This window comes from Dromaius novaehollandiae, chromosome W (assembly GCF_036370855.1).
Source record: "Dromaius novaehollandiae isolate bDroNov1 chromosome W, bDroNov1.hap1, whole genome shotgun sequence".
NCBI lineage: Eukaryota > Metazoa > Chordata > Aves > Casuariiformes > Dromaiidae > Dromaius > Dromaius novaehollandiae.
In genome coordinates, this window is record NC_088130.1 from 9,780,075 (window position 1) to 9,803,947 (window position 23,873).

The 23,873-nt window shown below is 38.3% G+C and overlaps 1 protein-coding gene across 5 annotated transcripts in view; it reads left to right on the forward strand.

Annotated features, from left to right (window-relative positions):
* Positions 1–23,357, forward strand: part of LOC135324456 (transducin-like enhancer protein 1) — a 77,035-nt gene extending 53,678 nt beyond the window's left edge. For 4 of the 5 annotated variants that reach the window (XM_064500898.1, XM_064500894.1, XM_064500895.1 and 1 more), the window contains exons 9-20: positions 320–436; positions 3,550–3,603; positions 5,179–5,331; positions 6,171–6,315; positions 7,012–7,196; positions 8,630–8,706; positions 17,208–17,457; positions 19,211–19,458; positions 21,332–21,479; positions 21,918–22,068; positions 22,512–22,588; positions 22,745–23,357. In XM_064500898.1, the coding sequence (XP_064356968.1) occupies positions 320–436; positions 3,550–3,603; positions 5,179–5,331; positions 6,171–6,315; positions 7,012–7,196; positions 8,630–8,706; positions 17,208–17,457; positions 19,211–19,458; positions 21,332–21,479; positions 21,918–22,068; positions 22,512–22,588; positions 22,745–22,852 (1,713 nt within the window). In that variant the 3' untranslated portion in view covers positions 22,853–23,357. The remainder of the gene's footprint in view (positions 1–319; positions 437–3,549; positions 3,604–5,178; positions 5,332–6,170; positions 6,316–7,011; positions 7,197–8,629; positions 8,707–17,207; positions 17,458–19,210; positions 19,459–21,331; positions 21,480–21,917; positions 22,069–22,511; positions 22,589–22,744) is intronic. The other variant, XM_064500897.1, reaches the window with a different exon arrangement.
* Positions 23,358–23,873: the final 516 nt, after the last annotated feature.

Below are 23,873 nucleotides of genomic sequence, written 5' to 3' on the forward strand. Positions count from 1 at the left end.
CTGCTTGTGAATAAACAGCAAGTCTACTTCTCCTAAACAATAAATTCAGTTGAATTAAGTAGTTAAATAGCTGGTGACTGACAAGTGAAATAAACTTTTGGTAAGTTGAGTAATGAAAAGCCAAGCTTGCTCTTTAGAATGCATGAAGCTATACATGTTTGCCTGGAGGACTTTGAGTTGAATTAAATGGAATGGAATGAAAGACTATGTAGGTATCACATTTCTAAAGCATCTATCACAGCCAATTTGCGTTTTTAGGCATATACAAAGGAATCTTGAAAGGAATTTTTTTGATTGACCTTGTTTTTTGTCTTTACAGAGTAATTCTCTGTTGGTCCCGGACAGCCTACGAAGCACAGATAAACGCAGGAATGGGCCTGAATATACCAATGACATCAAAAAGAGAAAGGTGGATGATAAGGATTCCAGCCACTATGTAAGCAAATCCATGTCAAAGAACTGATTAATTTGTTTGCGGATACAGTGTGTGTATGAAGAGTGAAAGAGCTGTGAAGAACAAGGCAATAGGTTTCATATGGCTGATGTAGTACATGAATATATGTGCCAGAGAGACCGTTATTCATGCTGTGGAAAGAGCAGCGACTCAGTAGTTCTGGCTCTTGCCAAGTTATACTCCTCAACAGGCAAGAAGAAGCCAGGAGTACCTGTTTTTGATTCACAAGTGTTCGAAGGATCCATTTCTAAGTTTCAGCAAAAGATCCTTTCTGGGTTGCTGTAAACCTGCTACTGTGCTGCTGGTTTGTTGGAGATAGGAGTTTTTCGTTGACTTTTTTGGGGGTGGGGGGGAGAGGGGAAGCTAGTAGATTTCTGATATTAACTATTACCATGTTGAGTAGTAATTACTAGAGCAAATTGCATGCATTTTGAGGGCTGTACCATCTTCCTGAAGTTTTTTTGTTGATATGGCAGTTTCAGTAGAAAGCAAACTAAAGCAAAAAGTGCAGTTTGTTTTCTGCATTTTGACAAATGTTGCTTATCTCTCCATTTCAAAGGGGCACTTCAGTAGAGCAGTGGCCCACGTGGACCTCACAGGCAGGCTTCAAGTTCAAGTCTAAATGCTCAGCCAAGTAACAGGATGATACTTGAACAGGCCTTAGAATAGGGCTGATCTGAACTGAAAGAGTACTGAAAAGTAGAATTTAAATCTAACAAATGAAGTTATTCTTTGACATAGTATTAGTGTGGTTTGAAGTGTCTGCTTTAAATAACTTTAATCGCTAATTACTTGCTGGTTACTGAAACCCAAGAGAAAATGAGGTGCTGCTATATTTCATCAATATCTGGAAGTGGAATTTCTCTTCCACTTGGACCCAGGATATCTGTGGGCAGGAAGGCCTGCTGTCAATAACACTTGAGCAGTGGAGCCATTGACAGCAGATTGGGTTACTTTCCCCTTTCTGCATGTTGTGGTGCTGTATTACTGTTGCAGCTTTGTGAGTCTTATTTCCACCACTTTCTAAAAAACTAGTTTTGATTACGGAAGTATCTGACAAACTTCCCTATGCTACTCCCTCAGCTTTGAGGCCTTGAAATTCTGAGGTTATTTTTCATCTTAAATAGTTAAAGTTTAAGCATGCTCAAGCTGCATAAAAACTTAAATCTTGCTGCTTTTTTCATTTCTGCTGGAAAAGAATGGAAAGGATATCGCATTGCAGAAATAGGGTTTTTGTTATTTTTTAACCCACGTTTTACATGTGTAGTCTTGCGTGTTGTTTTCTTGAGATGGATTTTACAGGTAAAGTCACCAACAAAATAAAGAATTGAGCAAAACAAAGCTATATGAAAGTTTCAGATTTATTCTGATCTGGAACAGGTTTCTCTTTTGAAAGGTTCCTTGACTTCAAACTGCAAACATGGAGTTGCTGATTACCAGCTTTTTTAGAAGTGTCCCTTGGAGGGCCAAGGAGGAACAACTTTTGTTAAAAGGGGGATAAATGAGTGGTAGGAATTGTTGCTTTGGAAATAAGGCAGTAAATTCACAATTTTCCTTTCTGAGTTCTGACTCAAATTTTGATGTGACTTGGATAGTTTCAATCTGTAAGTTTATTTAGCTAGAGGAGAATCTTCTGATATAAATAACTATAGGAGGTACCTTTAACAATCCCAGTAACTTCTATTTCACATGAGAAAATCAGCTGAGTGCATTTAATCATTGCTTGGTAACTATGCCCTCATCAAGGGCAGCATTTCTGGTGAACAAATGTCCCCCCACAGTGGGCTAAGGCAGGTCTCTGACATGCTCAGGTATGTTCTAACCTATTCTCGCCTTCTGTTTGCTTCGTGCTCTTCAAGTGGTGGCAAATACCTGGGTCTGGAGCTTCCCTGTTTCTCCTCCTGTTGCACCCTTTGGACAACTTCCTGAGTGACAAATAGAGCCACCATTCTGTCTCCAGTGGCACTCTTTGGGCCTCCTGTGCTTGCAGTGTTTCTTAAAAGCACTATTTAGCTGCTAAAGCAAAAGGGAAGGGGTGAAACCCCCTGCTCTTTTAACACTTACATCCTGGAGTTAAAGGAAGGAACTGATGTTTTTTTTTCTGGCTGCCAGAGTTAAGTGTGATAGCCCAGATACTTTGAAAGCATTGCTGATTTAATTCAAGACATGGACAATTTGAGCAGTCTCTTGCATGTCTGACTTGTTTTCCTAGAAACTTTTTAACTAAAAATACATTTCTTGGAAATGTCTAACTTTCCCCTGGCAAAGCTTAAATTTTGTCATTCCCTTAATTTTTCTGTTAAGTCTCCCCTCTGGTTGAGCCACCATGGTGGTGGAAATCACTGGACCACAATTTATCATGTGGATATGTCCAATGGGGATCCCAGCCCATTTTGGAGACAAGGAGCATAAGGCACTTAAGTAACAGCTTCCTTGAGGCACTAGGACAGCCCAGATGAACAGTGGTTAAAGTGAAACTGAGTCAAAATTCACCATGACAAGCCACAATAAAACATTTCAGTTTGAGAATGTTGGAGTGTTTTGGTTTTGCTAGGCAGAAATGTTGAAGTCTCTTGGCATTTCTGGACTTTTCTCTTCCCCAGAACTTTCTATTTTCAAAGCTTTCCTTTCTGGAGAAGGAAAAAAATTGTCCTATCACTTTGGAGGAATTGATTCATAAACCAAATGTCAAGTTAATGGAATTTTCTGAGACATGTTTGGTGGTTTTTTTGGTACACACATTAAGCAATAATTTTCATAAGATTAAATAGCAGATGAATAGAGTTAGTTTCTTTTTTAATAGTAGTGATAACACTGTTTGACTGTAATCAAGAGGGGGTTTTGGACCATCTCTGACCGATGGCAAGATTGGCACTAAACTAGTCCTACCTCATTTAGGTTTTATTGTTAAAGCACTAGAAAGCTGTTGTGTTCCTGTTTTCATCTTGTTTGCCCTATCAATAGTAAGTAAAGAAAGGCTCTTTGCTTTTTGTTTAAGAAAAACAATAAAATGTCTGAGTAGATGCCTAGTCTTTCTCTCTAGGCTCTTAATGTATGAATTGAAATGAACAATTTTATTTATTTATTTTTAATAGGACAGTGATGGGGACAAGAGTGACGATAACTTGGTTGTAGATGTATCCAATGAGGTAACTTTTTTTCATTTTTGTAGTCTTAACGTTTGCCCAAACATTAAAGGAAAAGTGCATTTAGTTAGATGAAAGAAACACTCTGTGGATATATTAAAATATTCACAACTTCTCCTTTCTTGTTAATACCACAGTTACTGTATCTTTCTCCTTGTTTTATCTGGTTGCCCTCTCTGCTTTTTCTGCTGCTGCTTTATCCATATCTGTTCTCTCAGCAGTTGTGTTCTAACATTTCACAGCTGTTCTATGGTGGGGAGAGTTGTGGTGAGATGCAGGTGGAGGGCTGAGGTTTTTAAACTACTGTCCTTAAATGAAAAGGAAAGACAATATTTGACCTTGTAGTTATTCGCAGTAGTATTAATAACACTTTTGGTGGCTTTAAAATTACAAATATTTTAAATTCCTACTTTAAAGACAACTTTTGCCACAAATGCTTATCTATTTTAGAATGAAGCCAGCTAAACTGTCCCAAATTCTGTTTGCAAAATTTTCCTAAACCATAGCCACTTATAACAGCCTTCCCCCCCCCCCCCCCCCCTTTCAGAATAGAAGTTTGGCAGCGGCATCAAGGTGGAGGGACTGGCCTTCCCCTTTGTCTTTTATCTCATACAGCTGAAGAAAAATTTAGGAAGCCTGAGTATGCCAGAACAGGTTCTGATGCTCTTTAAAAAGCACAGGTACAGAGGCTGACAGAGAGGAAGTGTATCTAGCAGCTCCAAGTGCCCAAATGATGTCAGCCAAGTAGAAAAATGGGTATCCAACTAGAGATTTGGGAATGATCTCAGAAGCCCTGGTTATTATGATACTGCTCCATAATCAATCAACAGACTTACTGCCCTCTTGTGAGGACTTCCTTCCCTCCCTCCCTCCCTGCTGCTATTCTTGTGAGCAGAAAGAGCATAGAGAACCTGCAGCGCTTTGATGGCTTTGTAGCTTGCTGGGTAGGCTATTTCAGGATAAAGTAAAAGCAGAGAGTGCCTCTGAAAGAGAAAAAGATAATTACCTGAGATGATTTTAGTTTTTTCTGAAGATGCAAGTAGTGATGCAATTACAGTTGGTATCTAGAAAGAAGTAGCAGATAGGTATTATGGCATATAAAGCATGTGTCTCTATCACTTCCTCTGAAGGTAGAGACGATGAAAGCGTATATTGCCTAAGCAAGATTATTACTGAAATTTTTGGTGTTCACTAGCAGTACGTGGAGGACCTATGGAAACTGTGTAAACTTATTACTATTACTCCTGGTCTATCTTGCTCTTATTGCTTGTCGTGCACACTTTTTTTAGATTGTACTTATGTTTATTTAGATAGCAATCTCTATGCTTGGAAACAGTTTACAGTTACATGTAATCTAAAATAAATCCAGTTTGCTTACTATATGCACTTATTTATGTCTACACTAAACCAAAAAAGGGTTTTAACCTTTTTGCGTAAAGACAACAAAATGTCTCTTCATTTGAACTTACTGTTTGAATTCTTCTAGGTTCCCCTCCCTCCTTCCCCCAACTCCTTAGTGCTCTTCGTGTATCAACCCATAACATGCTTCTGTGCCGTTGTTTCTTTCCTGTTGTTTAGGATCCATCCTCCCCACGGGCAAGTCCTGCTCATTCACCACGCGAAAATGGTATAGATAAAAATCGCCTGCTGAAGAAGGATGCCTCTAGCAGTCCAGCATCTACAGCCTCTTCAGGAAGTTCCACTTCCCTGAAATCCAAAGAAATGAGTTTGGTGAATATTATAAGCAGTCTGTAGTCCAGAGAAATTTCCTTTTTGCGTGTAAGGTCTACTTCTTCCTTGCCCTGCAACAATTTTTGGCAGAAAGCATATTTTAAACATTTGAAGCTGGAATTGATTACTGTTCTCCCCGATCTTTACAGTACTGTTCAGCCTTCCTCCTCAGCAATAACTTCAGCTTCATGCTAATTTCTTATGTTTCTTGCATTTATATCAAACAAGTTTCAAATTTATTACATAACACACAAGATTTGCTTAAGCATTGCTTTCTTTTTGAGCAATAACTTATGCTTTAATTCCTCTGTAGATCTGCACATAGCCACTAAGAAGTTCTCCAGGCTACTCTTACATTCTTCTAAATAAACTGTTATTCTCTGAAAATTTTCTTTCCGCAGAATCATTAATAATTTGGTCAGATTCTCTGTAACCCTTAGAGTATCACTTTTTTTTGATATCATCAACTATGGTGGTACTTTGCTTTTGTAGTTAAATCTGTTGTGTCCAGTAACATTTGAGACGATAATGATTGCAAACTGAAATAAATTGATGTTGCATACACTACTGTCCTGAAGAAAAGTTAGCTCATGTGTTTTTTTCATGTCAATGGAGGAAGGAGAAATAACTTTCTACATCTCTGTGCTTATTTTAATTCTGGCAATAATAGAAAAGGTCAGCGTTTCTCTCTCGCAAGTTAATGCTGTCAACATTGCGTGGATTTATGAAAATTGGCTGAGGGAGTAGGTAGTAGGTGCCCAGCATCCCAGCTTCTGTTGTGATAAATTGTGTAATATGGCCTGGATTAAAAATAATACTTATTTGTTTAATGATACCAGCATGAAAAAGCCAGCACGCCTGTTCTGAAATCCAGCACACCAACTCCTCGAAGTGATGTGCCAACCCCAGGCACTAGTGCAACTCCAGGACTTCGTCCAGGCCTTGGCAAGCCTCCAACAATGGACCCTCTGGTTAACCAAGCTGGTAATGCATTACCTCTTGTGTTTTTGTGGTTCCAGCATTAATCTTTTTTACATATGTAGTTCTATGTGAATGTTAAGTAAGTGTATTGCTTTATTCCTGATAATAAGAGAAAGCTTGATGAAAAGCAGATGTTTGGATTATCAAGAGTTCAAATACCTTTCTGTCTTATGTTCTTCTTTTGTTTACTTTGTCTTTTTTACAAATAATCCAGAGAGCGTATGCAATATAGAAGGACTTCTCAGAAGTTTCTAGTGCTTATTCTGAATGCAATCTCTTTTCCAGTCTTTGTCTGGGACTACTAATATTTGCTGCAGTGTAAATCTTGACAAATGCAGGGTGAAGTTTACTTTTGCTGTTCAGGCTGGTACAGCGCAGTTGCTTCAGACACAAGCTGTGTAAACCGTGTCTGTCAGCTTTACTGCTTAATTTGGCAAAGGAGCGATTAATGTAAACAGGGAAATATTACAAAGATGGAAATAGGCAATGCTAGTAGAGATTGTTAGAAGTAATCAGCAAGTTCAGACTTCAGTGGGCCTTATTTACACTGAGTAAAAGGAGGTGGTAGTGATGAAATATGGCAATGTTTCTTGGCAGTGTGTGTAGAGGGGGGAAGGTTAGGTACTATAGAAAAAAGGACTGTTTTCCTCTGTGTGCAGGGAAATAAAAATAAAGTTGTTTGATTTCATTCTTCTGCAGCTGCAGGTCTGCGGACACCTTTGGCAGTACCTGGACCGTACCCTGCTCCATTTGGAATGGTACCTCATGCTGGCATGAATGGAGAGCTAACCAGTCCAGGGGCAGCCTATGCCAGTCTGCACAATATGTCGCCCCAGATGAGTGCTGCTGCAGCTGCTGTGGTTGCTTATGGAAGATCTCCTATGGTAGGCCATACGTTGCTTGCAATCTCAGTCTTGTGGGTTGTGGTTCACTGAGAAGAGCTACATGCTTCATTTAACATTGTCAGATTCCCAAGTTATAACAACACCAGAGGCTTGACTGCTTCACTGTCTTTCACTTTGCTGCATGCCTGGAGAAACAAATTTGTACCTTGAAAACAGAGAATCTCAGTGTATTTATGTATGTCTCCTTTTTCGTTAACCTTCATCAGTGCCTTGGATCATTAGTAAATGCCAAACTATTTATTTATGCTTTAAATGAAAAGGTAGTGTTGGTAGCTACAAAGCACTTCATTGGTGCTCTGGACATCTGTTTTCCTCTTACTGAATCAGATTTGTGCGCTGTACAGATGCCCCAAATTAATCTTGAAGCACATAGAAGTCTTTTTATCTACTTCTGACTTTTCATTTTTTATTGAAATCAATATGAGAAGTTGGTTGGTACATGTCTTGAAGCTCTGTGATAAGGTGTGTTAAGAATAGTCCTTGTTGCTATTGTGGGTGTAATAAGTAAATGGAACATGGTAGTCATTGCTGCTATTGAGCAGAATAACGTAAAGGCCTGATGCTGCAAACATATGAGCTTGATGGCAGCTTTATGTATGCACAGATTTACCTACTTGTAAATTTGCAAGATTGTGTCATCTTCCTCATTATCGTAGGATAAGGCTGCTTTTTCAAACTGAAAAACAGGGCTTTTATTTGAAAAAGTGGAAATTCTAGATAGCATATGCTCTCCTTAAAGCAATAAGAAATGTAACTCATGTAAACTGTATCAGAAGAAAAAAAAAAAAGTGCATTTAGTCCAGAATCCCTGTTTGGATTATTTGATGTACATATTTATTCAGGATACAAGTTTAATGGAACTGTAGCATGTGAAGAGAGCCTATGTAATATGTTTAAGCTGTAGATGGATTTGTGTGTACCCTGCAGCGTAGCTCAGTGAGAGATCTGTTAGCTGATGTGCCCACACAGTGCGGTGCAGTATGATATGGAGATTCTAGCTGGGGCCTGGAGCTGCTTTTGAGCACTGCGCTGTGTCTGCATGTGTAAGTGCTAGTTGTCATGAGCTAAAGAGCACTGATTTGGCCACGTGCCAACACAACATGGCCTCCAACGGAGGAGCTAGCTTAGTGTTAGCTCAAGGATCTTTGTATTATGCTTTATTATGTGGTGTGGATACTTGATATATGTTACTGGTTTTCTATTTGAATATGAATACTTTTATCAGAAGTAAGCGTGGGGAAAATCTCTTGTTTTTAATACTCCCCCCTGCCCCCAAAATTACATCTACTAGTCTAATCCTGTAATTAAATTTTTCTTTTTGTTTAAATGCATAGCATTTTGGGGGTGAAGAAAAAGGACTTGTTAAATGAGAAATTGCAAATGTGAGATTAATTGATTTTTTTCATTGTCAGGTTGGGTTTGATCCTCCTCCTCACATGAGAGTACCTGGAATTCCTCCAAATCTAGCAGGGATTCCTGGGGGAAAACCGTAAGTAACACTTTGGTAATGTCTGCAACATTTAGAGAGCATAAAGTTATCTTGTGTCAGTGAACAAGAATTCCAAAGGGAGTAGTGTCTCGGTTGTTCCCAAGAGATTGCTTTAGACTTCTGATAAGGAATGTAGCATGTAAATTCTCAACTGGTAGCTGTCATCTCCAGAAACAGGTGTGCATTTACTTATTTCTAGAGAAAAGCTGTTGAAGGTAGATATACCTTTGAGGGTGGGTGGTTTTTTTTAAACTTCTTCCTTTCTAGAAGAAGCTAAGGGAATTGTAAAGTAATAGACAGTGGTAAAATGGGTAAGATAGAACAGATTGAAACTAAAATTCATACTATAGTGAATATAAATGTATAATGCAAATTCACAGACTCCTTGTCTGGCAGCTGTTTTAACAGGCGTGAGAGCCTGAAACTGTTGATCACAGTGGGTATCTGAAGCAGTTACTTTGGCAGCTGATGCACACCTTGCATAACGGAGCAAGCACTTAAAAACATTGTGAAAGTATGCAGCTGGAAAGGAAAAGGATAAGGAAACAGTTGTGCAGTGGGTGGTGCGTAGATGTAAGATGACTTTCACAGCAGTTTCTTTTTATTTAAGTGCTTTAACTACTGGTGAAAGGGTGCTTGAATAAATTACTTCTGTGATGCTAAGGCTTACTGATGTTAAAATACTGGCACCGAAACAGCGTATGTTGAGGTCTTCCGTAATTTGGCTATGGTAGACTGAGACTAAGTATACCCATATATAGTAGAGTCATGGAGGTACATGAACTCTTACATCTGAGGGTGTGGGGGTTTTTTATATATATTTCTGGACAACTAGTCTATACAAGTATAAACAGAACGTACTTTGTAAATTCAACTAATCTGTTTCCTTAGGGAGGGAAGAGCAGAGAGGATTATAGCAGCTTTGGACACTCCTTTAGAACCTGTTCTTTGTCCCTTGTGCTTGACATCCGGTCTTTTCTTCTCTTTCAACAGGAAGTAGCAGGAATATAGGTTTCTCTTTAACTAGGTGCAAAGATAATTTTGAAAACCACTTAACATTTTGTGCTTCCTATGTTGGGTTTTCCTGGTACATACTGTCTTCCGTGCCAAACCATTGTGAGGCTTCTGTGAAGCCTGCCTGTATGATTGCACTTTTCCTTTTGCAGCTTCAGAAAAATTCAGAAACTTACTTTTAGGATACTCTAACTTTATAAGAAACACTTACTGTGGTGAAAGTTACACACATGCACAGATTTCTGTGTATCTGTTTTTTGACCTCCCATTGATACCTAGTGATAAGTTGTAACGTCAATCATTCCAGCATCCTGAAAAGTGTACACCAGATTACAGGCAGTAAAGCATGTGTTTTCTCCTACTCTTTTTTTGCATAGCACTAAGAAAACAGCAGGCTTCTTACATTGGAAAAGCCATCCTAAATGTGTTTTCGTCATTATCCACCATGCTTCTGAGAACAGACTTAGCTATCTGTTGGCAGTGTGAGAAACCTGTTAAATCTGAATTTACTTAAAGAAAAGCTGGTGGTATGTTGATGGGATTACTGAAGTGAAGGGTCTGTGAGTTGGTGTTATGTATCAGATGGTGGTATGTTTAAATTTAGTACAGTAAGGAACATGCTTTGTCCTGAAAAAAGGTTCTCTTTATTAAGGGCCAAACGCCTTCTTGCTGACTTAACTAGAATTTGGCATCCTTATATAAAATATTTTTGGAAATCAAAAAATCCCTTGGCTGTAATTTTTTACTTTTAAACCAGCGTATTCACCAACATTCAATAATTTTTATTTCATTAGTAACCCCAGAAATATTATATTTTAAAAGCTATGAAAACCTATTCTTGTTCAGTCAGAACTGCTCTGAAGGAGGCTAGGTTCTAGCTGCTGCACTATTCAAGGCATAAAACCAGTGCATGTTTACATTTATATTTTGTATTCTGATATTTTATATCTAATTTGGTCTGTTTGTTTTATGTAGTCTCTTCAGCATTTTATTCATACTGCTTCTTAGATCACTTACTTTGATACTTCCCTACTCTCCACTTGATTTGATATGTTCAGTAATACGTTTTATAGTTGCATTACTTGGACTGGCTCAGTCTTTTTCCTCTGAAGCAACTTCTTTGCTTGCCTTAGCTGTGAGATAAACCTAAAAAGCCAGAAGCTGAACTGTTACTTTCTGTTGATGGCTTTGGAATCGCCTTTGTTCTAGTTCTCTTTGACTACAATTGCCTGGATGCTCTCTACTACCTGCAGCATCTTTGAAAGTATCTCTTACTCACATTAGGAAAGTCTCCTGTATTAGCCATACAATTTACATTTATTAAAGTCAGGCAGACTAAAGGGGAATTATTGGTTTATTTCAAAATTTGCATTATCCTAGAGACCAGTTAGTGTGCTGCATTGAATTTGTTATAAAGGAGCTGTGGAGTTGTAGTTTGAGCCTTGTTACAGGTGGTACAGAGAGAAGTTTTCAGATTAAACTGTTGAATCCCCAGCTGTATGTGTCTGCTGATTGCTGCAGGTTATTATGTTGGGGCTGTTTTCTTTCACTCAGCCTTGCTTCCAGGAGAACCTTAAGTTCCCCTGTTTCCAAAGGAATGGCATGTCTGATAGCACACAATTTTCTTTAACCCCTGTTTACTCCAAGATCTCTATAAATGACTAGATTGTTAGAAAAATTACTAGCCTCTTGGGCCTGCTTTTGCTTGTTTATTCCCTGTTATCAAGGGAATTTTGTCTGAAAAGCTTGTCTGTCACTTGCTTTGTTTCGTAACTTGACTAAATGTAGGTCTTTATCACCATCCTTTTATGTTTCTGAATGTGAGTGACAACTTTGCTCTCTTCGGAGTCTAACCTTGTTAGCAGTGGTACAGAGGGAATTGGGCAATCATGCAGCAATCTAGAAAGCTGAAGGGTCTTAACCAGTTTCTTGTTTATACAAATGAGCTAGCCTTGGCATTTGATTGCAGGTGATATATATATTTTTAAGCCTTTTCTGAGGCTGTTCAGGATTTTGATATTACTTTGATACCTTTGTGTACCCATAACCTAATTTTCTGTCTTCAGTTGCTGTTAATGCCTTTTGCCATTTGACTAATCACTTCTTGGCTATCACTAACTTTTTTCATCCTTCTAATGGTATGTTTGGCTTCATATTTCAGGTCATGGACAGCACTGTTTTGAAGAAGCTATGTGATCTTACACTTGTTTTCTCTCAGCTATTGTTCAGTAATTACTTTGAACAGGGACTCGATATATGGCTGTATGAATGTGCATAAAGTATGTTTTAATATTTTGTTTCACAATTGCTTGCTGCCAGTGCATTACTTGTTTCTTAGCAGCTCTTCTGTGTTTTTTTCCCAAGTTGTCTTGAGTCATCACCTAATCAGTAATTCTTTTGTCTTTGAAATCAGTGCTATTTTTGGACATGACCATGTGGTGTCTGAGTTTTGCACTCTGTCCTTTTTTCACTTCAGTACGTTTAACTATGCACTGAACTATAACTTCTTGGTGTGGTGCTGTATTCATGTGTTTTGCTCTGTATAGCCTTTCTAGTGAAGTAATTATTTAGCTTCTACTCCTCTACAGATGCTAAAGTAATGTTCTTGTGGATTTCTCCATGATGTGAACCACAACCTCTAATAGTTGGATGGTGCACTGAGCCTGGATATCTCAGTTTAGTGGTGAGACTTGTGCCTACAGTCGTGTCTCTCTGGTGTCTTAAATTATGAAGTAATGGTAGTAATGAGCACAAATGTATTTTTCTGTTTTTCCAAATCTGCTTTTATTTGGAGTATGAAGTGTTGTTACAGACAGACATCAGATAGAGTTGAAATAAAAGTTTTCATTTTCGTAGAAAAGGAAGACTTCATTTGGTAAATGTAAACTCTGCAGATTCTAGTTATAAGCTGACTTTTCACTGTGTTCAAATAGCATTGTTTTTCAGAAAGGAATAGTATACAGTTTTGGAATCGTAAAATAGATTGCTTAAAACAAAAAATTAAAAGATTTCAATTCTCCTGATCTTTGTTTTTTTAGTGAATGTATAGTGAGGAGTATTTTAAAGGAAGACTAATTTTGCTATATTTTAGAATAACAGGTTCCCCCCCCCCCCCCCCAAACCCCCCACTTCTGGATAGAATGATTTGATGCCATTTATGAAGTTAAAAGGATTTGTTAGTCCTATATGAATACCTTGATCACTAACTGTTGACATTTTGCTCTATATAGTAAAATACCATATTCAGATATTCAAAGATATTCAATGTTTGTTGCGATAACTGTAACTAAAAATAAACTGGTGTACAAAGAAGATCTGAAAATAAAATGCAATCATCAACAGAAGGAACTGCCTGCTTTTGTGTTTTGCAGTTTGGGTATTTCTGTGCTATTTTTGTTTGAATCAGAGGGATGAAGTGGCAGCTGGGGGTTTTTGTTTGTTTTGATGGCATGGTACTTTAAGAACTGCATGTATTATATTAATCTGAATACTCAGAGGAGCTAAGAGGTAGGTAGTTTAGTCAATTTGCCATATTCTTGAGGAATAAATTCACGTGGAAGACTCCTCTATTAAAAATCTCCTTGAAGAAGAGAAAGCTATTCTGGACTTTCCTCAGATGTCAGAGGATGCATACTTTTGAACTTGGGAATTGGAGGGTCAAAATTACCAGATTTAAGCTGGTAAACAGTGTTGCCTCTTAGTCTTACAAAAAGCTTTTTAGTCTTACAACCTGCTAGGTTGTAATAGGAACTCTGCAGGTTCTCAGTGCTTCTGTGGCATAGAAGAAGAAGAAAATCTTTGGATGCAATAGATCAAAAGGAGAATGGATCGTAAAGCCTGTCTCTTATTCAGAGGGGATGTAATCATAGGTGACAGTATACAGAGTATATATTTCTCAGAATCCCCCCTAAATAAGAGACATGTAAATTTGTCCTGTAACTATTCTGTACTGGTCTAAACTTGGTTATCCTTTGTTCTTAATGAAAGTACAGTTCTTAGGCGTTATTTAAATATTCTCATAGTATACAATTAGTTATAAGTGTAAATATAGTCATTGGCTAATATCTACTTAGTGTTTTTCATGTTTTTCATGTTGGCTTATAATGACATTGCATAAGAACTCTTTTCCTTTGCTGTGTGTATTAACCCAACATGAGGAGGGGCTATCTTAATATATTAGAAACCATTTCAGCAGAGGTGGAAAATTATGGAACCCAGTCATCTCTTAGTGACAGAGTACTGTGGACAAAAACATAGTTTTTGGTGTAAGCTGTGAGTTCTGCAAGATCCTCTTAAAAGGACAAAAATGCACATGATAGTTTTGTGGTGTCATGGAATTCAAATGTGCATAGCTGTTTGAGGAGGAGGGAGGCTGGGAGATCAAGGGGTGCCTGATGGGAAGTCTTCAAGTTAGGCTCTAGAGAACTCAAGAACTTACTAAAATTAACTAAATATTGACCCCTTTAGGGTTGGGCGACCAAAAATACACAACAATTTGAAGGATTCAGGCCTGTGAATATCTTTAGTGCATTAAAAATTGAGTCATTTCCCAATTATATGTATGCACACCTCGATATACTTAGGTATGGTCCTGGCAATATAGCTCTCCTCAGAAGCTGAGGAGTAGGCAGTCTGATGTGGTGACCTGATGGAGAGGTAGCCTAGAGTAACAGAGAGTGATGGAGCTGCAAATAGTCATTTGAACTGCTGCCGCTAGTACTGCGTTCTTCTGAAGATGGAAGCTGTCGTTATCTAGGGAGTGTCAGTGTGGCAAATGATGCAAGGTTTTTCAAAGAAAAAGGTGCCAGTAAAGAAAAGTTACATATGTTAACAGTGGTTGTGTTAGCCTGACATGCCACTTACCGTCAAGCAAACAGGAGCATTTTGTTTTTTGTGTGCTTATGTTGGTAGGGGACTTTGCAATGAGTAGCTATTTCTTTGCATAGTGAATTGCTGATAATCTGCACTGTAGCAAAAGCTGTCTTGACTTGTGTGAAACTGTGGCTGATCTGTTAGGCCCTCAGATTCAGTCATCCCGAGTGCTGACTAATCTTGGAAGCAAATGCCTGATGGTGATGGTAAAACTGAAAGTAGTAATATGGTGTATATAACCACACTTTGAATATGGCATACCTAACGTGGCAAACTTATACGTGCTTAAAATACATTGGGTTGAATCATTGGCATTCCAGAGCATAAAAGTCCCCATAATGGTACAGTATACGTGAAGCACTTGAAAAATATTTTATTGTCTTCCTCCCATTCCAGCCAAGAATGGAGAAGCTACACGTGTATATGCACAGAAGCATTTCAAAGCACCAGATTTCTTAAAATATTGTGAATTGAAAAGTACCTTTAAGGTATAACCTTCTGTAACATGTGTTTTTTTTAATAAAAAGGGGGGGGGAAGTGCAGGTGTGTTACTCATCATGATGGGAAAAATTGCTTAATCCTTGCTTAATTGTTTTTCATCTGTCAGTAATTAAAAACATGGGCGAACTTCAAAGTTGTGTGGTTCTGTATACTGTTATTGCTAACAAATATTCTGCAGCTGGCTTTGATCTGTAGTCTAGGATGGGGTGGTGCTTTCCAGCCTCTTAAGTGCAATGACTTTGTAGCTGGATTCTGTACCTGGACCTGAGCAGTTGTTCAGCCTTGAGCAGTCTCGTTGCTGCTCCTCTTCTGTTTCCTCTCCCATCCTTTGTCTCATCTATTTAATGAATAACTGCTTTGAGACAGTTTTATCTCTACTCTTCTTTGCAAAAATGGTACAGATTTTCTAGTGTAGCCTTTATCATTGCTGTAATTCTGTATCCTAAAAAAGGAAAGGGTCTCATGAGAAGAACTACATCTGATATGCTGTGCAGATTGTATGGTCATGAGGGAGTCAACTTTGTGCTTCCGTTCTTATCTTGCATTTCCTATTCCTTATCTTGCATTTCCTATTCCTTTTATTTGTCATCTTTCATGCTTGCTCATCCTCCATTTCTGTATACTCTCTGAGCATGTTTTCAATTCACATGTCTGACCATGAAACAGGAATGATGTGCAGGAATTGCATGTGCAGGCACTCTTCCTTTCTTCTCCTTGGTTAATAGTAGTGACTTTTGGTCCTCAGCCTTTTTTCTCCTTCTCTACTGAGAGAGCAGTGATATCGTGTGGGGCAGTTTCTCTACTCTTTTTTTCTGTATGAAAGAACAGTAGAGTAAGCCTTCTCTGCTTTCTTCTAAGTACTTTTTAAAGGAACATCTCCTGTTTGGCTCTGCTCCTGGGCGTATTCAGTTGGAAAGGACCCCAGGTGTACATTATGTTGTCTATTACAGATCGTGGCCTCTTGCTCATTCTGTTCTTCCAAAATGTGCAATATTTGGGAACGTGCAATAAAATACTTTGAAAATACTTGTTCAGAACAGAGTGAAGTTGAACCATCTAATATTGTGTCTGGGGGAGACTGAAGCAATGCTAGATTTTAACTTGAGTAACAAGGACTTAAGATTTCTGGGGAAGGTGCACTTGGGGAAAAAAAAACAGTTCAGAACACAAGAATATATTAGAAAAATAAAGTATCACTAGGGAAAGGGTAGTTCAGTGGTAAAAGAACTCATATCTTGCCATTTTTATTCACTTTGGGCTCTTGGAGAATGCTGTAAAAGTGACAGGAATGTCTAAAAATGTGAACTATGTACGCACTTTAAAAGGCAAAAAAGATCTCACCATTGTAACAAACAGCAGCCTTTTTGCAGTAGTATGTTCATTATTTGAAAACCCTAAACCCGAAAGCTTCATTACTGCTCTTTGGGCCCTAGTCCTTGAGTAGAGCTGACTTCAGGCATCACAGTGAACGCAAAGAAATATCTTGTGTAACTCCTGTCCGCAGGGAGGTGTGCTTTATTAATTTATTCATTTATTATTGTTATTTTATTCAGTGCTGATAGTCACTTCCTTAACCCTCAGTTTTCATATACTTAAAATCACACAGTGAATACAAATAAGAGATGTTACACAAGTGCCAAAAAGTACCTGGGAAACTGAGCCTTTCAGCTTTTCCAAAATACTTACTCAGGAAAACATAATTAAGAGACGATGGTATCAGTCTTCTGATGAAAGGTGTGTGTGCACTCTACATGTTTGTTTTCAGTTTAAAGTGCTAGTTCCCAACTCGAAAGAGATGCATGTGAGCATTGCTAATGCTGATGTTAAAGATGAGGTGTAGAAATAGATAAAGCACAAGTTTAATATTGGCTGTGCACCAGGGCTAGTTCTACTGCAGGGCAATGGGTGCAAGTCCAATGGAAGAAGTCTGCAAATGTAGTGGCTGGTCAGGGGTTGGGCCTGTACTACTTGGCACTGTAGCTTTGATTTTTATGTGAAAAAAGATTGATAAAGAAAGCAATTGCAGAATACTATGTTTTTTTATGCATCTTTAGCAGTGTAACTGGTTAATGTTTCTTTTCTTTTCCTCTCCCTTCTTTCTTTCCCCCCAAAAGAGCATACTCCTTTCACGTTACTGCAGATGGTCAGATGCAGCCTGTACCTTTCCCTCCCGATGCTCTCATCGGTCCAGGAATCCCTCGCCATGCCCGTCAGATCAACACTCTGAACCATGGGGAAGTCGTGTGTGCAGTTACTATCAGCAACCCCACGAGACACGTGTACACGGGTGGGAAGGGCTGTGTCAAAGTGTGGGATATCAGCCAGCCTGGCAACAAGAGCCCTGTCTCTCAGCTGGACTGCCTGGTAAGTGAACAGGAACTTATGCACAAGGGTAACTTCTCCTTGGAGACTCAATAAGGAAATAGCTGTCCTTGTCTGGATTTTATTCATATTACAAGGAAATAGCAGGCAGTTCTGTTTCCTGCTTTAGCTGTCCATTTTTTTTACTAAACAGGTGGTGTTACAATGGAAGAATCCTGGTTTGTTTAGGGATAACTATTATCATTAAGGGTCAAATAATGTATTAGATAGGACTTCTGAGCAAACAATGTACCTGTGTGTGTTTGTCCTCCCCTCTCTCCCCCACCCCTCCAGTCATGTTCATGGTTTTCCTGCTGCATGAGTTTAAAAGGAATATAGCCAGGCTTATACAGAACTACACAGAACCTTCCAAGGTGTTTAACTCATGCCAGAAGTGACTTTTTTTAAGGAGATAGCAATTGTATAATGAAATAATATGACAAGGTATCAAGGTCACTTTAAGTTTTGCTACACTTTTGTTGCTGTTCTGAATATTATGCATTTTGGTTGTTTTCACCTCTACTGGTTTCCAGACAGAATGGAGTTCAGTAGTCTAGTTAGCTGAGAATTTTTATGCACTGATCCTCAACAAAAGGTTCTTCTGGCAGTAGAACCACTGTAGGCATTTGGAAAGAGGCCAATAAGTGAAATGTTAACTGAGAAGACTTAATGTCGTAAAGTTCAGCAATATCTATTCTGAATGAAATAATATTGGTTTAAGTATTGATCAAAATAAATGTGTTTTTCTAAGTCTTTGCCCTTCCTTTACTGCTGTCCCCATGGTAGCTGTCTAGTAGTAAAAGTATGGCTGAATATGTATTCTGTTTTGTGACAGGTATTTCTCTGGATGCACTAGTCTTAACTGCCTTCATTTAAGTTATGAAGCTGTGTGGCTGCCAGTAACTCAGCCAGCATTTCTACCACACAGCTTACTGTTCCTTCAGTGTAATAAGAAAAAGTAAAACATAGTGTTGACTTCCTATAGTGTATTTTTGTTTTGAGTTACAGATCTTATTCTTCTGTCTTCTAAAGAACTCTTCCGTATTAATTGGGCAGCTCGTATAGAGTAATTGACATCCAATACGCTTACGGAGTCAAGCTTGTCATGAGTGAAGGCTGAAATTTTTTCCACCTTTAAATCCCTATAGTACTTCTCAGTCAGCAATTGCATCACAAATGTGAAACCATTAATATCAATACAATAAGAATTATGCTGAACAAAAAAGTATAAATCCAGTTTAAATCCAAGTTAAGATGAGTAAGGTTATAAAATTTTCAATATTTTTACTTAAAAGTTGTGAATGCAAAATAGTGTTTAAAGGAAAGTGCCAAAACCTCAAAAGCATGAGACTTGAACTACTTTTTCATAAATGGTTTCTTAAATGCCAAAATGAGAGTTCGTTTGCTTTTTCAGGAATATTCCTATGGTGTAGGTGATATTAGCTGAAGGAGTGCACTTGCACAAATGGAAGCTTACTTTGGCTCTGTCTTATGTAATGAGATGGAAGCATTGTCATTCATCAGGTTCAAAACAGAGTAGACCGTGGCAATATAAATCTGTAGTTTAATTTCTGCAGCTGCAATCTCTGGTTAGTGATGAGATGTAGGCGTTTAAAACCGTCTGCTAGTTTCTTTTCTGTACTTTGGTACTGGAAAAATAGTCCCCTATTTAAAATGTGGATGCTGTCAGAATCATATCAGTGGTTGTTATTGGCAAGCATGTATTAACATAACAGATGTGATTTGTGTTGTACAGAACAGAGATAACTACATCCGCTCTTGTAAATTGCTGCCTGATGGATGCACCCTCATAGTTGGTGGGGAAGCCAGCACATTATCCATATGGGACCTGGCAGCTCCAACTCCTCGTATAAAAGCAGAGCTGACATCTTCAGCCCCTGCCTGCTATGCTCTGGCTATCAGCCCTGACTCCAAGGTGTGCTTTTCCTGCTGTAGTGATGGGAACATAGCAGTGTGGGATCTGCACAATCAGACGTTGGTCAGGTGAGTCATTACTTGTTTACAGAATACTTTTATTAAAGTTACTCTTTGGACAACTAGATAAATATTTATCTCCCTGTATAATGGTTCATGACAGCAAAGTAAATAGTATTTTTTATCCAAAGAATGCAGTTTGAACCCAAGTTGGGTAGCAACTAACTTTAGTAGCTTCAGCCTAGTCCATCTTCCAGGACATAGAGGGCTGTTCTGTAATCTGTCGAAACCAGTGTAGGAATGGCAGGAAACTGAGATTTGTTCTTTTGCCTTGTCTTAAGCCTTATTCAGTAAGAAAGTTTTCAATACTTATTTAGTGAGGATAAATAATAAGCTGCACAAAAGTGATTGAAAGTGTAGATTCCTCCAGTTCTTTAGGAAAGCATAAAGGACTGATGTTTTGTTATTCAGGGGAAAGGTATTTGAGGGTTTTTTTGGGAATTCGATCTCTAAAACTTTCAGAATGGGTTGCAGTGAGTGTGATCAATGTCTAGAGTTAAGGTTACTTTTGAAATCTCTTTGGTTAAACCTTTGATTAACGAATATCTTAGTAGAAGATTAAAATGTCTGGCAGGGCAATATTCAGCATTAGTACTATGAGAAAGAAAGATAGGGCTATGTGTGAAGTGCCTTGTAGCAACTAGTTCTAAAAGATGGAAGATACCTAAAAGGTAAATTTTGGTTTATGCTTACCAAAGTCGTGGTGGTTTAGAATAGCCTGAGAAAGGAAAGCCTAAATTGGGAAAGGCTGTGATTTTTTTTTTAGGAAGCTTTGCATGTATAGACTGGCGAAGTTGCTTTGTCTGCTGTGTTTCAGCTGGATTTCCTGTATATCAATAATTGGCCTAAATTTATGCAGTGAGATTCATATTCATCATGTGCATGCAAATTTGACTTTCTGTTAAACTTTTAGGTTCATGAGTAAGATTTTTGGCATATAACATCTTCAATTTGCCATATTTGTGCTTAGTCTTGGTAAAGGCAAATTCTTTCTACATCTGTGATGGTCTTCAATGAATGGTACAAGTTACTTTTTACTCTTTCAAGTGTTTGCTGTAAGCGTTCCCACCACTTGGTTGCTGATTTTGCTAATTGATAACATGTGGAATTTTCAGACCAGTGCTACAAAACAAGATGTGCTGCATGACCTTTCTGTGGCAGCTCTTGGTGATTCATACCCTTCATTCCCAAGCTAGTTACTCCCCCCCCCCCCCCCCCCTTTGACATTGAGGCACAGGACTTTCCTAAAGCTAATTGCCGATGAAGAATGCAGGAGCCTCAGAAGTCTTCTGCCAAAGGATTAAGGAAAACTTGAGTTGACCTTTTTGTTTCTGAAAGCAGGGAATTCCTAATGAGATTTTTAAAACAAAATGCACTGTTTAGTTATTTGATGATCTCTTGCCATAGAGAATGTAACTTCGCTGACCCAGTAGTGCTTGCTCTTAACTATCTGGATCCCTTCCCCTGCCAACTATTTATCATCCTGACTTACAGCTAAAGAAAAATCCAGAAGCTGTTTTCTGAAATATGAGGAATTTTTTTCCCAGAGCACTTGTTTTATTTTCATCTGAGTTGTTCACTAGTGCTTTCAAGTATAGTTAGTGTACTTCAGGGTTCTTACAAGCTCTCTTACTTTTCAGACCTGTTGGAAATGTTTGAGTTTGTCTGGCTAGCTGTGATGCAATTAACTTCTAGCACCTGGAACATGTTTTTGTAATATCATTGTATTTCATGCCCAGTCAGAGGGAGGGGCTGATTTTTGCCCATCAGCAGTCACAGAAGAGATGACACAGAGAGAGAGAGAGTCCAAAACTAACACCACAACAGTGTTTACCTTGAGCTCTGGCAGGAAATCATTATTCAATCTGGTTTGTTTTATCAGGCAATTCCAGGGCCACACAGATGGAGCCAGCTGTATTGACATTTCTAATGATGGTACCAAGCTCTGGACAGGAGGTTTGGACAACACTGTCAGATCCTGGGACTTGAGAGAGGGGAGACAGCTACAACAGCATGACTTCACATCACAGGTAACTGGATTTTCCTACAACTTGAGGAGAAAAGCAAAAATGTTTGTTTAAGATGATAACTGAGAACTGAGCACAGTACAACTGGGAAATTGTTCCTTCTGTTTGCTTTGGCTGTGCACAACACAATATTTTGGAGCTTTCATATATTTAGCTTCTGGAACAATATGATAGCCTGAGTGATACTGCTCTCTTTCACTAGCTTTTCCTAGGTTAATAGGTAAGAACAGAGGTTATTTAATCACTTGAATTCTGAACAGCGGTCTTGTTATTGAACTGTGTGAATTTTATTTGGCCTCTCTCTCTCTCTCTCTCTCTCTCTCTCTCTCTCTCTCTCTCTCTCTCTCTCTCTCTCTCTCTCTCTCTCCCCCCCCCCCCTCCCCTCCCAATTCATTTAACTATTGTAAGGAAAAAAGTGTAAACATTATTTAATTTTCACAGATATTTTCCCTTGGCTATTGTCCTACTGGTGAATGGCTGGCTGTGGGAATGGAGAGCAGCAATGTAGAAGTGCTACATGTAAATAAACCAGACAAATATCAACTGCACCTTCATGAGAGCTGTGTATTGTCACTCAAGTTTGCTTACTGTGGTAAGTTGCCCCAAAGGTAAGCCTGGAAGTCAGTGCTCTAATTCCTGCTTTGCTAGTTAGTTATTACATAGTCATAACTCATTTGATAGTCAAAACTCATTAAATAACTGCTTCTTAATTTACAAACAAATGTCTGCTTTATAAATACAAACACTTACTACAAACAACCATCTGTTTATTTTAAGGCAGCTGCTGTGAGGGTTGAGTTATATGCAGAAAGCTATTTCCACTTAGAGAGTATGGGGATTTTTTAGTATGTAACAGACTGCAGCAGCATCAGGTATCCACATTGACTGTAAGCAAGAATACTGTGTTGATTACCACTATACAAAGCACTTGCCACTAATTAGCTAGCTAACAGATCTCAGATGAGAGTTGAAAACCCAAAATCTGTCAGATATCTGTTTCATAGGTTTTCATAGTTCCTCTGTTTTATATTCTAGGTAAATGGTTTGTGAGTACTGGGAAAGATAACCTCCTTAATGCGTGGAGAACTCCTTATGGAGCCAGTATCTTCCAGGTAAGGATGATGATGCTTTTTAAGAAAAATCTAGATCGAGAGTCCAAAAAGTGGCCTCATCCCTTCACCTATGTGGTTACCTAAAATGGGATGCTGAGATGAGGTTAACAAACTTTTTTTTTTTAATGATGTAATATATTTCTATTTTTCTTCTAGTCCAAAGAATCTTCATCAGTGCTTAGCTGTGACATCTCTGTGGATGATAAATACATAGTCACTGGCTCTGGAGACAAAAAGGCTACAGTCTATGAAGTTATCTACTGAAAAATTTGATGGGGATGTAACTTTTAAAAGTTGAACTGGGCCAAAATTGTTCTTAATTGTAGAAGTAGAAAGGTTTTGCCTTTTAAAAAGGAATGAAAGTATTGGGGTTCCAGACTTTGCCATGAAACTACTCCGATTATTCAAAATAGAAGGCAACATCCAGCAACTAAATCTTGGCTATGTGGACCAAACAGAACACAGAGGCGAGATGGACAGATGTAGCCTAGCTTTTTGACATAGTTTTTAAAAACTGAGTCTGCTGAAGAATGTTGGAGCCTTTTATTTTTCTTTATGACCTCATGCAAATCATTCTCATTGCCTGAATATGTGGGATTACCTTTCTGTTCAACTTGCATTCTGTCCTATGTAGAGCAGTGGTGTCTCAGATGAACTTGTTTCCTGGTTTTGCATCTTGTGATATGTTTTTGTATTTTTGTTGAAGGTCAAACATTTGTATAAATTGTAAATATATTTAGTTTATTACAGTAAAGGCTTTAGTACCAACCACCAGTCTTTTTCCCCCCTGCTTATTAAGTGATCTATTTAAAAACCTTTTGGGGATGTAAGTACCTTTTTATAAGCAAAAGCAAACACTATGTATAGTTTGAAAATGGTGTCTTATTCTTTATAGCTCTTCCTACGTTCCCTTATTGTACTTCAAAGTAGTCAATTGATATATTAGGGTATCAAATCCAGTAGATACTGTCTTGTGCTACAGAAAACTTAAAAGGCAATTTTGTACCAATTTTAGTGTAAATATAAAAATTGAACATTTCATAAAGTTGTGCAGTTTATAAGTTTACTCTGTCCAGTATGTATTTTCATTGGTAGATACAGTAATATATGTGCCTAATCATAATTCATTTGCTCATCTCTCAAGAAGTGATTGCGCACACCCCCCCCTCCCATTGAACAGAATTCATGCAGGACTACATTTCAACTAAATACATCAGAGGCTGTATTCTTTAACAGAAGATTCCTATGATTAAACAAAGCTAGATAAGTTGTGTTCTTCGTGTTT